Raw genomic sequence first — 15,822 nt, 5'->3', positions numbered from 1 at the left:
AGCTGCGGTTTCCGCCCCTGGTTCAGGCAGTACTGATTTTAAAAGCGTCACCCACACATTGAGTGAACACATGTGCCGTGATCTTCTTTATATTGCAGTATAATTAATTGTAATAATAAATGCATATCAGCAAGGAGAACAGGTTTATATTTGATTACCAAAAGAGGTAGAAGAAACAATGCAACAGTAGCTGAACTACACTACTCACAAGTTAAGGACATTGGGCTTTTGGCGAACAATTTCAGGTTGAACCTAAATCACACCATAAACTTTACTGATAAACTTGATTTGAACATTTTAAAAATGCACATCTCCATCTGTTCAATAATTCAGTACTTTATACAGCACATAACTTGTTGCTCTTGGACAAGGAGCTGTATTGTCAATATTCACAACAAGTGTATAATTCATGAATGGACCAGTACTGTGCATTCCCAAGCATATCCACATCTGTGCCTTTCTGTGGCTCTTCCAGTGTATCATTATCTATCGCTGCTGCAACACTGACACACTTCTGAACTTAGTGGCCTCTGAAAACAGCCCGTTAGAAGCGTTGCAAATGGCAAGGTACTGTTGATCCATTGATATGCGTCGTCTTGGTCTCATCATGTCAAAATATGAACTGCATAATGAAAATGACTAATTGTCATTGAACCATAAAACATATGATCCAAACACGTTTGAATTTTGCTGTTGAGTCACTTGTTAGAGAACAGCAAGTTGTGCAAAACATCACTGAACAGTTGGTCATGTAAGGGAAGGTGTAAAGGTTACAGTGCATATAAGGTCAATCCTGAAATAGCCTCACAAGCGGAATATCTCCAGATTTTTGTCAGCAGTATATGCTATAGGCATAATGTGTTCAGCTAATAAACGCTCACTCGCATGAGTGATAGAAAATAAATATAAGTGCAATCTTCTGTCATTTCTCAGCGGGCAAATATAACATTATGATGCAGTTTTTCTCTCAGTGGACATCTGCCTGGTCATCTTCAGTTTGCAAGGATGAGGATGGTCGCGATGCTGCCCCCTCCTCAGCCTCCTCCTCCTCCCTCTGCTGTAAGGAGGTGGCGTACTGCTCCAGAAGGCTGCAGTCTGTGCTGTCCACGCCTCCATCGGGCACTCGCACAGTCATCACAGACTCTGCAGTGCCACTGCTCAGGAAGCTGTCCACTGGCGCAGCCTCCGCCTCGCTTGTTGTCACTTGGAAGCCCGAGTCCGGGAAGGAGACGTCCGTGGCCACTTGGTTTGCAGTGCAACTAGCTGCGGGAAGAGCTTCCGGACACGAACCGGGAGGAGCGGAGACATGAGCGAGGCAGCCCAGCTGCTCCTCGACAGAATGCTTCCACTGCTGCATTGACTGAACCTGGGAAGTGGTATGAAAAAAAAAATCATTTAAAGTCAAGCTAGCACTAAAAATAATTAGAACTTTTGGACATGGAACTCAATGTGTTGAAAATATTCTTGCGGTGTCCAATTTTGGTTTGTACTTCCTGTTTTCTGTTGTCATTCTCAACTCTCAGAGGAAATCAGTATGGATTGTAAGTAGGACTTTGATTTGAATATTCTGTTACAGGTGCCATCTTTTTGTCCTGTTTGACAAGAAATGGTGCTAACTCGAGATGTGCAGTATTGTGAAATGGTACACTGTAAAGAATTTAACTGTAAATTACTGGCGTGTAGCCTACTTAAATCTATACTAGTACTATTTAAGTGATTTCATGAATCAATAGTCATACTATCACAATTAAAAAAATACCATCATTTTGTTTTCTAGAACATCAGGTTTACAGGCGACAATTCACAACTCTAAAACATACAAAAGCAAATCAGCTGACCTGTTTCCATAGAAACCTAACCGCTTCCTCTTGAACCATCCGTTGTAACTTCTCCTCCTCACACTGCTTCTGCACCCTGCAAATAAATGTCAATGTCAGAGTCTTCATACTTAAATGTCATGAAAAAATGTTCACTTTTGTTTGACGGTCAATATAGCAATGTTTAATATTGTGGTTGTGCAGTAGTACGTAACTGTAGGATGGATCTAATATTTTACCCCAGATACATGGCTTACAATAAAAATCATATACATGTCTGTCAAGCGTACCTGGCGAATTTTATTGACAAGGAGACAATGTGATCTTGCATCCTCCGCAGGCGGATCTCACTGCGCACCTCTCTGGCCTTGGGGTGACAACAACGAGTGTACCACCCCCTCCACCATGACTGGATTTTAACAGCGGCTCTTGTCGCTTCATCTGACTTGTTGACCAAATGTAAAAACTTTTGTTCTTCTGTGGCTCCCAAATGTGGCGTGAGAGAGTCTTCATCCTCGTTGTGCTCCTCCGGTAGAGGGGCGCACTGGGGAGATGCTGGACGCCTGGGGGCCAGCGAGTCGGCTTCAAACGTTTCCGTCTCATCCTCGCTGTCCGAGTGTGGCGGCCGTGGCTCAACGTGAGGTGTTGAGGGCAAAAAGGTGGACTCGGAAGATAGCATGCCTCTGTTTAGCTTGTCCTCGTCGGTCTGCACATCTTCCAAACGGAGGTTATCGTCTCCCAGCTGGGGGTTGCTAATACATGGAAGCGAAGTGCTGGATGACTCACAGCTCATCCAAGTATTAAACTGCACTGGTCGCCCTGTATAGAAATACCCAAAGTACAAAAACAACATACTGTATTATATAGGGAGTTTAACTTCAATATAAAGTTGACCCAATGCCTACTTGTGGTTCAGAACTCGCAGATTAGCCTATTAGTTGATTTTTTTTTTTCAATATTTTGAAAAATACTTGTATTGCCGAAAAAAAAAAAAAGAACATTTAAACTTTGTTTAAATGTTTGAAATTTCCCCACAGATTTTTTTTCAAGAGAATAAAACACAGTTTGCTACTTTCCATAATGTGATTATTTTTTTAAAGTTGATTATATAAAAAAAGGAAACCATTAGGTTGGTTGTTATTAAGTAAAATGTATTAAGTAAAATATGGATGCATGATTAGTATAGAATTTTCAGTAAGATACTTGAATAATGACATATTTGACAACTGAACCTCTACATTAAACCTCTCCGTTGTAATGTCATATTTTTATCGCTTAATAAAACCCTTGCTTCAGGTCTCTGGTATCAACCTGCCAAAATTGCTCCTCAAAATTTGTAAATAGCCGCTTCTTACCTCTTTCCAGGTCGGATAGGATAGCAGCTGGTGGTAGTGGTGGTGGTGTTATTTTTTTGGCCTGGACAGTGTTCCCTTGTGGTGATGTATGCAAAGCGTCTGTCGTTTCCACAGCTAGTTGAGTGGGCCGAGGAGGACTTGGACATTCCCTGCGGGTCTCTTCTAACAACTGCATTTGGTGAAACCTTGGGAAAAGAATTCATGAATGACAAATTCATGGTTTTTGTGGGTGATTATTTTACTTCCTGCAAGCAACAAAGCAAAGTACTAACGTGGATTTCTACCTCTGCTTATTCAGGATTTTCTCCAATTTGGCATCTTCCGCCATCACCAAGGGTGACGAAGTGGTCCGGAGGCAAACGGTGGAAAGGTACCGAACCAGTTCAACATGCTGGCCCGGTCGAAAGGAGCGACCCTTTCCTTGACTGTACAGCCACTCCGCTTTCAGTCTGGAATTGGTTACAGAACACACAAAAGGATGGTGTATTAAATCATCACATTGCCTTCTTTAGTGCCCGAGAGCCAATCGCAGGGCACACAAAGACAAACAACCATCCACGCTCACACTCATACCTAGGGACAATTTAGAGTCTTCAATCAACCTACCATACATGTCTTTGGAATGTGGGAGGAATCCGGAGTACCGGAGAAAACCCACACAGGCACAGCGAGAAGATGCAAACTCCACACAGGAAGGCCGGAGCCGGAATGGAACCCTGCACCTCCCATCTGTGAGGCCATCGTGCCAACCACTTGAAAACTAATTAAAACTAACTACATTTAAAAATCTAAGTCAAAACAAACTAGAATTAAAATTCCAAAACTATAATAACCCTGGTGTGGACCAATAGTAATACATTTGAGAAAAAAAGCGATATTTACTTACCCTTCTTTTTGAGACACCACAAAGCCATCTAAAACTTTCAGGCTCAGACACCAGTTCATCACATACGGCCGGTAGTCGAACCGCGGCAGGGATGGGATTGGCATCACACAAGGGTTGTTCATAATGGACAACTGCTCCAGTTTGTGGAGGGGGGCCAGGTGTGCCACCTTGTGACAAAAGTGAACATTGGTCAAAGTGCACATTAAAAATCTCTGTGTGTTTCGAGAGCAATGAAGAAGGCATGCTTACTTCATTGAGATCTGTTATCTCATTGGATGCTAACGACAGGATGGACACATGGGCAGGAATGTTGGCAGGCACAGTGCGGAGTGTTGTCAGGCTGTTTCCATGCAGAAGAAGTGTCTGCAAAATTGGCAACAAAAAAAAATAAAAGTTGATCTGAAGTCTTCTATCATTCAGACCTTATTTGCTAAATTGCATTTAAGGATTAAAGGGAACGAATTATGGAAATTTTGCTTTTGAATTACTTATATGTGAACAGTTGGGCCGCCGGGCCTGCCCATACATCAAGCTGCACGTCAAAGTATTTCGATAATTTACAGCTGTAATTGCAAGACATAAATAAACTGTCTGTCCACAGTATATGTGGCAGGCTATACACTTGCTCACTTAAATGACCCTAAAAATTACCTAATTTCAGAGAGAAAAGAAAAAGGGCCCTAAAATTCTTGATCATTGATACGTGTTGGCAAAAACATGTCACAGAGATGTTACTAAGCCACCTGGGAACTGTTTCAAGTAATGGAACAAAGCACAAGGTTTCCTGAATACCATACACACCTTTAGTGCCACAAGTTTACTCAGATCCCCCATGTTAGATATGGTATTATCTGAAAGATCCAAGTGTTGAAGAGAAACACAATTGTTCAGCTGCTCAATAACCTGTGCAAAAAACAAGCACTGTTAAATACACATTTGAGAGAACATTTAGTGGTTTTATTTATTTATTCCTATTTTCTAGACAACTGTCAGAAAAGTTTAACCTTAATTGCGTTTCCTGACAGGTTGAGCCATTTGAGGTTGGGTAAGTCCCGCAGCCCCTCGATGTAGCCAATACTGTTATTGGGAAGATTGAGGACTTGCAACTCTTTGAGTTGAGACACACCCATCATCCTGACAAGGCGATTGCTGGCTACAGACAGCTAAACATACAAACACCAAGGAAATACATGTAATTTGAAGACTATACGTAGTACTGCATTTAGTTCAAGGGTGGGATGAGTTATGCACCTGCTGAAGGCCTGGATTCCTTTCCAGATAGTCCAGTTTCATGATTTGATTTTGGTCCAGGATGAGCGTGTGTGTCTCCTCGGAGCAGATGAAACTGGGATCGAGCTTCTGCATCCCCCGAGACGAAAGATCTACCACAGGCCCTATTTATTTATTTTTTTTTTTTTGGGAGGGGGGGGTAAAAAGAGGAACAATACTTAAACATCATGTGAATGTCATATATTGACCATACATATGATATGCTATTTCTTGACTGACGGTCTAGTAAATGACAGGATATGATCGTTAAAGTCTTTTACTAGTTTTAGACTAAAGCGGATTCATTCTAAACTTTAATGTTAACTTAAACAACACAATTCTTTAGAATCTAAAGAATTGTGTTGTTTAAGTTAACGTGGTCACAGAATGTGACCATTCAGATTGAGACTTCTAAAGATGAGAAGTATTATTGTATCTTTACGTGCACTTAAACATAATGTATTTTTGAAAACAGGCTGAGGGACAAAATAATCATCGTTACTTGGAAAAATAGCAGCAGATACTGGCAAGTGTAACACTACTCTCACACAAAAACCAAGCTAACGGTGGAACTCAACATTCACGGAAACTAACCACGCGACAAAAAAAGATTGTATTAAAGCACAAGTGGCATACTTACCATTTGTATCAAACTGTAAATCTGACACCCCCATTCTGTCGCCACACATTCACAGACAAATAGTCGGTTAATGTTAGCTAGAATTAATAGCAGCAAGTCTGGGTTACAAGACGCATCCGTCGTTAGCGAGCAGTTCAGTGTAGCTAAAGCATTCTGGTAAATGTAGTTCAGAACAATTGCGCTCCTCTGTATGACTGTTGGTCCGGTATGTCGTGAAGACTACACTCCCTGCGCGCTAAAAGTAGCAACGTCACGAAATGTTACAATGGCAATAAATATATAATTGGGTTAACTTGTTGAGCGTGAATATTAATTGCAAGTTTAGTTGTATTTTCCAAAATTTCGTGACACCCGCGAGGACGTCAAACTGGTGTTGCATGTGTGATAAGCGCTAATAGGAAAATTATTATTTTGATTTTTGTTCAGTAAGTACAATTACGTTAAATATATTGGAGTCAGCCATCTTATAAATTGTTAATCGATTTAAAAAAAACAAAAAGGGTTTCGTTCCGAAACAAAACTATAATCTCCTTATTCAACTTCCGTTTCCGCCGTCTTTCTTTCCGGTTTTGAGCCCTCTCGTAGCCGTGATGAAGTGAGTTTACCGACTGGAATCGCACAGCATCTTGTCGTTTAAACGATTATATTATATTATCATATCATGTATCCGAATAAATAAACACATTTCTTTCAGTGACACCCTACATTTGTCGTTTTCAGGGTCGAGTTGTGCAGTTTCAGCGGGTATAAAATATACCCCGGCCATGGCCGCCGATACGCCAGGATAGACGGGAAGGTAAACGATAAGCACTGTACCCGTTGTTGGCCCTACCTGTTTCGGCACTTCCAGTGTCCGCAATGTGGCTTAAGAGTCACCAAAAACCCCGCTAAGCGTGTTTGATATGCTATAAACATTGTGGCAGGTTTAAAAAATTGCCAACTGGAATAGGCCTACCCGGTTCACGCTACATGCAATGTATGCTACGTAACCGCCCGTTGACCGGCGAGCACGCGAAAAGTGTGAAATCATCCAGCTTGTAATGCATTTTTCTAGGTGTTCCAGTTCTTGAACGCCAAATGCGAGTCTGCGTTTTTGGCCAAGCGGAACCCCCGACAGATTAACTGGACAGTGCTGTACAGACGCAAGCACAAGAAGGGACAATCTGTAAGTAACGCGCCACGAAGTGACTTGCTTTGGCAATGCCGTTTTAAAAGTGTCTACAAAATAAATATCATTGATTTTTAAAACAAATTAAACAGGAGAATTTTATATCAAATGTACAAGAAAAATGTCCAGCATATAAATACATCAATGTACGAGGTCCAAATTTATCTCCACATGCAGTGAATGTCATATTTTCTCCCACAAAATTGGTCTGTCTAATGTCATTTTATTATTTAGAGTCGATGCATTTTTTTAGTGAATAGTTTTGGTTATTTTACAGAAAAATGTGTAAACAGGCAAAGGTTTACTGTACTTTTACTGTAGGCTGTCAGTAGTTTGGCTGTGGGGGAACGGTGTGCATGGTGTCCTTCCATGTCATGTGCTGTTGCTGGGCTGTGTTTTGCAGGCTGTGCTTCAGCGCTCACTCCACACCTTGCAGCCATAGAACACACGGAGATCATAGTACTGGCCTTTTTTTGTCATTACTGACGCATTACCAATGGCCGGCCTCCAAACTCTCCAACATGCCTCATAGCTACAAATTATTTTTAAACGTTGTATATTTGAGATAACACTGCTCGCAGGGGTTCACTGTGCACATGAACATTGGATGTTTTTAGTCTAATTTGGGTGTAACTTTTTGTGACTAGTGGTTGCTTCTAAAGGTTTCTTTTCCTGACAGGAAGAGGTGAGCAAGAAGCGTACCCGCCGTGCCGTCAAGTTCCAGAGGGCCATCACTGGTGCCTCCCTGGCTGAGATCATGGCTAAAAGGAACCAGAAGCCCGAGGTTCGCAAGGCCCAGAGAGAGCAAGCCATCAGGTAAGAGCACACTGTAGCAGTTGGAGGGTTATTGAATGTACATTGAAAAAATTATTTTCAGAGAATTTCATCCATCTATCGTCAGCTGATAATGTACAGCCTGTGTTTCAAGTAGTTCCTGTCAAAAAAAAAAAGTTATTACATCGTTCCAGGCGTCATTACGAGCAAGTATAGAAATCCGACAGTCAGATTTTCTGGTAAGTGAACACGAAATACTGTGAGGACAGAAATTAGCGACTTTAAAGTAATGAGTGATTTCATTATTTACTTTATTTGGTGATTGGTAAGGCTGGGGAAAAGCAAAAAATATTGTGCCTCAAGGCATTGCTGGCACCATTGTACGCCATCCAGGTGGCATCGTACGTTCTGGAAATGTCCTGGAAAATAATCTCATGAAGAGTGGTAACTCTGGCAAATAAGCAGGGTTTCTCTAATTCAGATGAATTAAAATGTTTGTTTTTTCCCCCCCTTCTTCTTTATCAGGGCTGCCAAGGAGGCCAAGAAGGCAAAGCAGGCAGCCAAGAAGCCCGCCGCCACCACTACTAAGGTGAGAGCCGCGTTAGCATTAATCAGAATCCGAATGCCCTTTATTGTCATTGCACTCGGTGTGCAACGTGATTAGAGAGGGATTGTCCAGCCGAGATGACCCATTTTTCACTAACTTGCTCAGTTGTGTATGTAGTTTTTGATCAGGAAACTGAAATTAGTGATCATTTTTGTTTTGGAATACATTAATTTTGGAGAAATGAAGAAATAAGTAACGACTTGAAAAACGGCTACTTATAATGAGGAATATGGCCGAGCGCTGTCTCGTGGGAGTAGAAAAAATGACCGATCACATGCACTGCATTGGAAATCATTGTAAACACATTGCTTATAATGTCCAAAACGGTGCTCAATTCACACCAAAATTTATGTGGAGATCCCTACTTACGACCACTTCAACATATCAAGAAGGATTAACCTCTTCGTGGCTGATTCATATGAGAATGAGGAACTGTGGAAGTGAAAAGATGCACCGGCAGAGTTGCATATATGTTAGCTGGGGGACGCACACACACTCGCACACCTCTTTTGTCTCAAGTTTAAGGAGTGTTTCTTTGCCCTTGTCTTCTAGGCTGCCGGCAAGGCTGCACAGAAGCCTAAGATCGCCAAGCCAATGAAGGTGAACGCACCCCGTGTTGGTGGAAAACGCTAAAACTTGGTTCCTCGTTTTGGGTTGTGAATAAAAGTTTTTTGGATAACCATCATCTGGGCATTTTTTTCTTATTTGAAACATGTCTATTAGGCCCGTCACAATAATTACTGTAACAACTTATCGTTTGATGAATAAAATGGAGACGAAAGTTATTTTCCGGACTCAATAAATGGACTCTTGCGTGCGTTTGTTTACATAGATTAACATTCATTCACACTGCTTCTTCACTCTCCTATCTGTTGTTGAGCTCCACTACAGGAGTTGGCACTCATGCACACAAATACACTTGGAATAGATCGGCTTTTTAAAAAAAAAAAAAAGTTCCATTGGTTAAAAGGCACACCCAACTGTTTTTCTCATTTATTAATCAGGTGTAGTTGTGTTTTCTGTACAGAAGCGCTGATGCTAGCCCGTGCAACCATCCCATTCTCTTCCTCTGTGTCATTTCATGTTCATGTACGGTACTATTCCAACCTTTGTTGAGCCAAGTTACCTATTTTACTTTAGTTTAAATCTCAGATAACCAAAGAAAAATATAAAAAAGTATGAATATTGAAACAAGGATCTCATCTCGATTTAATCACAAATGTACTAAGCTTGAAATATTGGCTTGTTCAAGTGAACAATGACTACTTCTGTTGGAAAAATGACTGCAGTTAGAGAAGTAGATTTTGCTGTCTATTGGAAGAACAAGAGTTTATGCCTGTAGAAATCATCTTGTTGAAATGCAGTTTTTAACAGCCAGTCATTTGTATTCATATCTATTGTTCTGAAAAATCTATGCGATTGGCCTATTTTATGTTCTCAGCTTTGAACTGTATTGCAGTTCTTACAGGCTGTATATGGACGGCAGGTTCCCCACCCTTGGTTTTGCGTAGTAGCCCCAAGCTAGTGATAGGAAAATGACGCTTCAAAAATGCTTCATGAACCAGCCGATGTATTTTTGAGTCTTCTCAATGGCACCGTTGGTTTAAATAAAGGGTTTAAAAATGGCAATTTTGCTTTCAGTCCAATGTTGAACAGTGTCATCTAGAGGAGTCCAAAAATACTACAACTGGTTCATGAAGCAGATTTGTAGCTTCATTTAATAATAATAATGCCTTTATTAGTCCCACAATGGGGAAATTCGAGATTCGAACCCAGGCCTCCTGGGGAGACTGGGTCCTGAACGCGGCGCCTTAGACCACTCGGCCATCCTGGCAGCCACGAGATTCGAACCCAGGCCTCCTGGGGAGACTGGGTCCTGAACGCGGCGCCTTAGACCACTCGGCCATCCTGGCAGCCAATTTACCCATAATTACCTCAAGCCATCTGAATAGATGTCAATTTCAATTGCATATGACTTAATCCGTAAGTAGATTTAAAAATGTCTCAATAAATCAGCTGTTGTTGAACAGGTTTTATTAGCCACGCATAACAGGCATTACATTTCCACTGGGCTTAAAAATAGCATTTTGCTCCATCAATCAGCAGTTCAGGTGACCAAGTCAGATCAGTTATTGCCATTACATTGAGGGGATTACAATTACGGTGTGGGGGGGTGATTTATAAGTTAATTTATACACAAATATATAAAAAGACTTCCCTAGACCTTGTGTAGCATAAGCTTGACTAGTTTAATCGAAATGGTATACAGTTAGCACTACATGACGAAAAAAATAAAGCAAAGCACCGATTATGTTGTCACAAATTTAAAGCTATTAAAATGAATCCATTTCAGAGTTAGCCTGATGAGTAAGTAATTGAGAGCAAAGTGATGACGCCCTTCAACAGCTTTGGACACATTCTTCAGAACCGCACGTTTTGGGGAAATGCATGAGGTAATGATTGCTACAAATTAAAATGATATACAAACAAACTATACAATCAAACAACTTGTTAAACAAGTTATGTGTGCGTTGATGACCACGTTCTTTTCTTTTCTAATAAACAGTCTGAGGAAACTTGTAACTTTTTGGGAAAGTGCACATTTCCAGCAGGGAATCGGATCATGTTGCTGGCATGGATGTTAGGTGGAAACAGTGACGTGATGACGAGACGGATGTGTGGGGCAGGTCAGTTGGTGCCCCGGCCTGAAGTTGCCCTTTCACTTCTTTGTTGACGGTCAGGACTCTGTTACCTGCTGAGCCTTCTGATCCTGCTTGTATCTGTTCAGGGACACAACAGTCGCACAATGAAGAATATACAGAACATGGTAATTGAGAAGTTAATGCGTAAATGAGAAGTGTGTTTAAATAAGTTTGAATGTGTGTGTACTGTGGGAGGAGTATTTCAGTTGTAATAACAATGTTCACCACGAGGTGGCAGTCATCACACAGCATCGCAATAGTGCCAAGACTAGTTGTGCAGAGAAGCAACAGTGGGGATCCAGGCTTTGTCAAAAAAATGTCTTTCAGGTAAAATAGGAAGCAGATATGTTCACGGACTTCAAATACAACTGCCTAGTTTGTTTAGAGAGCCTATGAGCCATGAACGATTTTAAGTCGCTACTACAACACTGATCTCAAAATGACTAGTGTTCTTCTGGTATCTACTATATATGTGTTTGTGTTTTAATTTGTGTTCTAATTTCCTTCTAATTTATTTTGACACCATATGGAAAGTGTTTTGTTACACCTCCAGCCGCTGTGAAATGCGCAATATCAATAAAATTGTATTGTATTGTAAAAGTTTGGAAACACCCTCTTATTCTGTATTTAAATATGTCCTGAACTGTAGATTAAAATTTAAGTCACCCATATTGTGAAGACATATTGATGGAATTATTTGGTACCCAAAAACTGTTATTCAAATCAGAATGTTTTATAATTTATCTTTTGACCAGATAAAAGATTTGGACATCTTGGTATTTTCTCAATCAACTTTATGATGTGGATGACCCTTAATGGCATGGAATGGCTTTCACACTTCACAGCTTTACATTATCAAAAGTTAACTCAACGGCATGATTTTCTAGACCTTTCAATATGTTTGAGACCAAGTGTTTCCAAACTTTTGACTCTTACTCTATATACTATATACCAGAGATTCTCAACCATGAGAGATAATTAGGTGTTCCATGGATTATTAATATAAAATGTCCACTATTTTGACAAAACAAATATGTTCTAATATTTATATATTTTGTTACTTTATTTATTTATGTATAGTCACAGACAAGACATTTAAATGCTTTTACGCTAGATGACAAGGTATATAATTAACCCAGTCCAGTTTTTCACGTTGTGTGCCTTGACATTTTTTTTTGTCGTCAAATATGTGCCTTGGATCAATAAAGGTTGAGAAACACTGCTATGAACAAAGATAAAAGGTACAGTCAATGGTTACCTCCAAATCCTGTAGAGCTGGGAACCTCCGGCGCAGCCCAAGAAGAAATTGACAGCGAACAGGTTCCAGTTCTTTGGGATGATGACCAGCGAATATCTGGACCAAATCAGGCCTGGCCAACAAGAGCCAAGGTTATGCACATATGAGTGAGACGTGGTCTGTTTTGTCCTAAACATCATCAGATAATGTTTGTTTGAGGAAATATGTCGCAAAAAAAAAAAAAAAAACATGACAAAGTTTGGATACCTTTGACCTACATTGGTATAATCGCAATGTGCTTTATATTCAATCTGAGCCATCATAAGGGTGTTTAAAAAAAAAAAAAACTACCTATATGCAGAACAGCATATGATCCTTAACTCTTGGACACTGAAGTTTCTTACCTGTTGCCGTCAGTACTGCAGACTGTGAGGTGCTCAACTTTTCTGCTGGCCGCGTCATATCAGCCAAACCAGCTGCAACCAGGCCCTGCAAAGGTTAAACCGCCGCATTTGTATTATTTTATTAACACTTATAGTTAGAAGCAAAGTCCATTCCAATAAAGCATTTATAAGCTTGATTTGGTTAAGTGGCTCTATTGTTGCCAAAATGGCAAGTGGAGTCTCACAAGGGTGCAGCTCAAACCTGCTATTTGATCATTTATGGTGCGATCTAACGCCAGCATTTCATTTTATATACAGTGATAGTTGGGCGTTATAAGGGAAAAAATTATCACAATTGCTTTTTTTTTCATCCATACAATCTCTTACCATCAGTTTTTTTCCACCAGTGTTTTTAAATTGTCTGTTTTAAAACATCTGTACTGAAAACAAAAAGAAAAGAGTAACTTTTAATCAAAATATAAAGGATAGAAAAATCTTCTGCCTGTTTTTCATCATCGGTAAAACAAATAAAGTAACACTGTAAACATATTTACAGTTGAGGGTTTTAGCAGGTATGCAAGACCCCAGATAAACAGATTACATTCTCTAAATTGAATGCCTTCAAATGTAAACTTTAAAATGATCATTTTCAAGCGACACAACATACCATGTTAACAAATGAGCATGATCAAAAGATGACATGACTTAGTGCTGCATTGATCGGATGAGCATTGCTAAATAGTAGCAGCTAAACTTCAAACACTATTTGCGTGTGACGTCAACAAGTCTGCTCTTGAGAGACTTGCCGCAAGCTGTGGTAGACAGCAGCTCCTCCGTGTGTGTGCTTTTGTGTTTTACTGTATGTCAGCTATGCAAACCATGACAATATTGAAGAAGAAAAAATGCACTTACCCATTTGAACACCGGAGCCCAGAAAAACACAGTTTTTGGACCTTGAATGAAATGACAATGAAAGAAACATAACATGAAAACCTTCCCCAGACATTATTCTGTGCGCAGAAGCATTTGAGGGAGGAAAGGTAACTAATATCTGCAGTCAGGTAAAACCTATAATCAGATGGCCAGGACAGAAACATTGCAGTCGATGCAAATGTTAACGCCAAAGCAGTTGGCCTGTAGCACAAAGGAGAAGAAAACTATAAGGGATGCTAAAACCTGCTGGTTTGGGTGTATAGAATGTAAAACTTTCAAAGACTCCGCCTGGGAATTTATGCTCCCATGTGTCCCTTGTCATGTTTGCGGTCTCTTACACTTGTACTGATCACACACTTTGTTTCTTCATCATTTGGGTCATAGGATCTCTTACATTGTAAAATTTGGTTAAAAAAATTAACAGCTGACGTACTCCTCTTTAGAAATATGTCTCTGCGCTACAGGCCCATCAAAGGCTGGCGGCCTGCTTTCGCCTCACTATCACTCATCAGTGCTGAGGGCAAAACACAACAAAAAGGACACCGTTTCTACAAATCCCCTGGGATGGGAGGCGTTTCTTTGTTGCCACCCCTTCATACCTGGTCACAAAGATGTCCTTGCACAGCTCCAATACCCTTGGACAGGGGAAACACAGCAAAGACCAGACTATCAACCCCCTCAAGCATGAATACAAGTTAACGTTTTTTGGACTCTACCCCTTAGCTGTTGATTATACAGAATTGAATTGTAAGTAATGGGTCGGTGCTGTTGAGACTGAACACAAAGGCTCCCCTCATCCCGACTGGAATGCCAACCTAAAATAAACAATGGAATGGAAACAGTATACTTCAAACTTGGCTTCAATCGCTTTTTTGTGGAGTTTGACCTGACCACACCACTCATATCTCAGTCGTGTCTTTTCCTGCACTAAATTCTCACCTTAGTGTACAGGGGGAATAAGCCTGCGTGCTTTTATTCAAGTTCAACTTTGCATTTACTCGCTGCGTTTCCAGACAGGTTATCAACATCAAACACACAGAGACAAGACCTTAATCTCTGTGCTAGTTTATTCATACGCGCAACCATTTTAAATTATCGCGGCTATTAAGCTTTTTTTTTTTTTTTTTTTTTTTTTAATCGGAATGCGGACTGATAAACTCGTTTTACCTGCCGGGTGGTTGTACATGGGTCTCAGCTTGGCAGGCAGCAAATGCTCGATGCGGTCCAGAATCCTGTGATAGGACACTCTCAATGCAGCCATGATGATAGTAGCTCGGTATCTGGAGACCTACAGAAGACTATAATATTTGTATTAAAAGTTACACACTTTTGTAAAATCTTTTACGACGGGTTAAAGATCAAGAGGTGAAAGGGTGCTATTGTGCTTCTCCCCTAATTCTATGTACTGGAAAGCGATGCTAAGCTAGCTGTCATTAGCTTCTCCCTGACCCACACGAAGAGGTGACTTTCCGCTTGTACGGCTCCCTTGGCCAACAGGGCGGGGCTAGAGAGTGACACTGTCCCGATTGGTCTGTTTGTTCAAAGGCCGGATATGATTGGTTTAATGCGGACCTTTCTATTGAACATCTCGAGAGCCTGTTGGACTGGATGGCGGCATCGCCCCAATTTCTGACCAATCGGATTTCTCCTCTATAGCAAACGTTTCCATCCATTTTCTGAGCCGCTCAGTTTTCATTCTTCTTATTTTTAAATTTTAGCAGAAAATTATTCGTACATTCAATAATTGTTATACAATAAATAAATAAACATAAGACAATCCACAATAAAGCAAATTAAATAGACTACTGGATGATTAAGCAGTTCTTTTATGATCAGATACCACTGAATCTAAAAGAATAAAATAAAATAATGCTCAGTTTTCAATTCGGGCCTTTGGAATCCACAAAGTTCTGGGTTCGAATCTCACAGTTTCCAACACAAGTTTGATTCAATATTTCATTTTCTAATTAGTACAGAAGTGGGTTGGATCATGATTTAGTGGACATGGTCATCCAGCATTCCCAGCCTTTCTCTATTGTAGAAGACAAGGG

General features: G+C 40.5%; 3 protein-coding genes, 1 long non-coding RNA gene and 1 other non-coding gene across 7 annotated transcripts; 3 read left to right on the top strand and 2 right to left on the bottom strand.

Moving 5' to 3' along the window:
• Positions 1-120: 120 nt before the first annotated feature.
• cep97 (centrosomal protein 97) lies at positions 121-7,551 on the bottom strand. 3 transcript variants are annotated; one of them, XM_088315163.1, is made up of 11 exons: positions 7,446-7,551; positions 5,310-5,452; positions 5,063-5,221; positions 4,860-4,961; positions 4,308-4,421; positions 4,059-4,225; positions 3,457-3,621; positions 3,173-3,357; positions 2,108-2,636; positions 1,839-1,914; positions 121-1,366 (listed from the first exon to the last, which is right to left on the bottom strand). In XM_088315163.1, exons 1-11 carry the CDS (start codon positions 7,504-7,506, stop codon positions 968-970), a joined length of 2,100 nt encoding a protein of 699 aa, XP_088171289.1. In that variant the 5' UTR covers positions 7,507-7,551; the 3' UTR covers positions 121-967. The 3 variants fall into 3 exon arrangements, with proteins under 3 accessions (XP_088171289.1, XP_088171291.1, XP_088171290.1); XM_088315165.1 differs by lacking the exon at positions 7,446-7,551 and adding an exon at positions 6,800-7,144; XM_088315164.1 differs by lacking the exon at positions 7,446-7,551 and adding an exon at positions 5,968-6,505.
• LOC148323372 (uncharacterized) lies at positions 1,112-4,092 on the top strand. The gene is made up of 4 exons (XR_015846489.1): positions 1,112-1,376; positions 2,158-2,476; positions 3,183-3,397; positions 3,471-4,092. It is a non-coding gene; the product is annotated as an uncharacterized LOC148323372 (long non-coding RNA).
• Positions 6,410-9,201, top strand: rpl24 (ribosomal protein L24). Its single transcript, XM_088315166.1, has 6 exons — positions 6,410-6,562; positions 6,688-6,763; positions 7,022-7,132; positions 7,815-7,951; positions 8,435-8,498; positions 9,069-9,201. The coding sequence occupies exons 1-6, from the start codon at positions 6,558-6,560 to the stop codon at positions 9,147-9,149; spliced, it is 474 nt and encodes a 157-aa protein (XP_088171292.1). The 5' UTR covers positions 6,410-6,557; the 3' UTR covers positions 9,150-9,201.
• LOC148323370 (small nucleolar RNA SNORA23) lies at positions 7,478-7,660 on the top strand. Its single transcript, XR_015846571.1, has one exon. It is a non-coding gene; the product is annotated as a small nucleolar RNA SNORA23 (small nucleolar RNA).
• Positions 9,202-10,533: 1,332 nt separating the features above from the next.
• On the bottom strand, positions 10,534-15,275 carry mpc2b (mitochondrial pyruvate carrier 2b). The gene is made up of 5 exons (XM_088315761.1): positions 14,939-15,275; positions 13,751-13,791; positions 12,860-12,944; positions 12,477-12,588; positions 10,534-11,296 (listed from the first exon to the last, which is right to left on the bottom strand). Exons 1-5 carry the CDS (start codon positions 15,030-15,032, stop codon positions 11,254-11,256), a joined length of 375 nt encoding a protein of 124 aa, XP_088171887.1. The 5' UTR covers positions 15,033-15,275; the 3' UTR covers positions 10,534-11,253.
• Between the last annotated feature and the right edge of the window lie 547 nt (positions 15,276-15,822).

This window comes from Idiotropiscis lumnitzeri, chromosome 14 (genome assembly GCF_059441095.1).
Source record: "Idiotropiscis lumnitzeri isolate Australia: NSW breed Sydney's pygmy pipehorse chromosome 14, RoL_Ilum_1.0, whole genome shotgun sequence".
NCBI classification, from domain to species: domain Eukaryota; kingdom Metazoa; phylum Chordata; class Actinopteri; order Syngnathiformes; family Syngnathidae; genus Idiotropiscis; species Idiotropiscis lumnitzeri.
This window is presented reverse-complemented; position numbering and strand designations above follow the sequence as displayed.

What these genes read in the sequence shown, in the direction of transcription:
- rpl24 (XM_088315166.1), top strand. An exon ending in ACGCCAGGATAGACGGGAAG is followed by an intron (nt 6,764 to 7,021) that starts GTAAACGATAAG and finishes GCATTTTTCTAG; the next exon opens with GTGTTCCAGTTCTTGAACGC. An exon ending in CAGAGAGAGCAAGCCATCAG is followed by an intron (nt 7,952 to 8,434) that starts GTAAGAGCACAC and finishes CTTCTTTATCAG; the next exon opens with GGCTGCCAAGGAGGCCAAGA.
- cep97 (XM_088315163.1), bottom strand. Translation starts at nt 7,506, where the DNA reads ATGGAAGGACACCATGCACACCGTTCCCCCACAGCCAAACTACTGACA. An exon ending in GTAAACTTGTGGCACTAAAG is followed by an intron (nt 4,422 to 4,859) that starts GTGTGTATGGTA and finishes CCAATTTTGCAG; the next exon opens with ACACTTCTTCTGCATGGAAA. An exon ending in TTGTCAATAAAATTCGCCAG is followed by an intron (nt 1,915 to 2,107) that starts GTACGCTTGACA and finishes ATTTATTTGCAG; the next exon opens with GGTGCAGAAGCAGTGTGAGG.
- mpc2b (XM_088315761.1), bottom strand. Translation starts at nt 15,032, where the DNA reads ATGGCTGCATTGAGAGTGTCCTATCACAGGATTCTGGACCGCATCGAG. An exon ending in TGCAGTACTGACGGCAACAG is followed by an intron (nt 12,589 to 12,859) that starts GTAAGAAACTTC and finishes CTTGTTGGCCAG; the next exon opens with GCCTGATTTGGTCCAGATAT. An exon ending in CAGCTCTACAGGATTTGGAG is followed by an intron (nt 11,297 to 12,476) that starts GTAACCATTGAC and finishes GTCCCTGAACAG; the next exon opens with ATACAAGCAGGATCAGAAGG.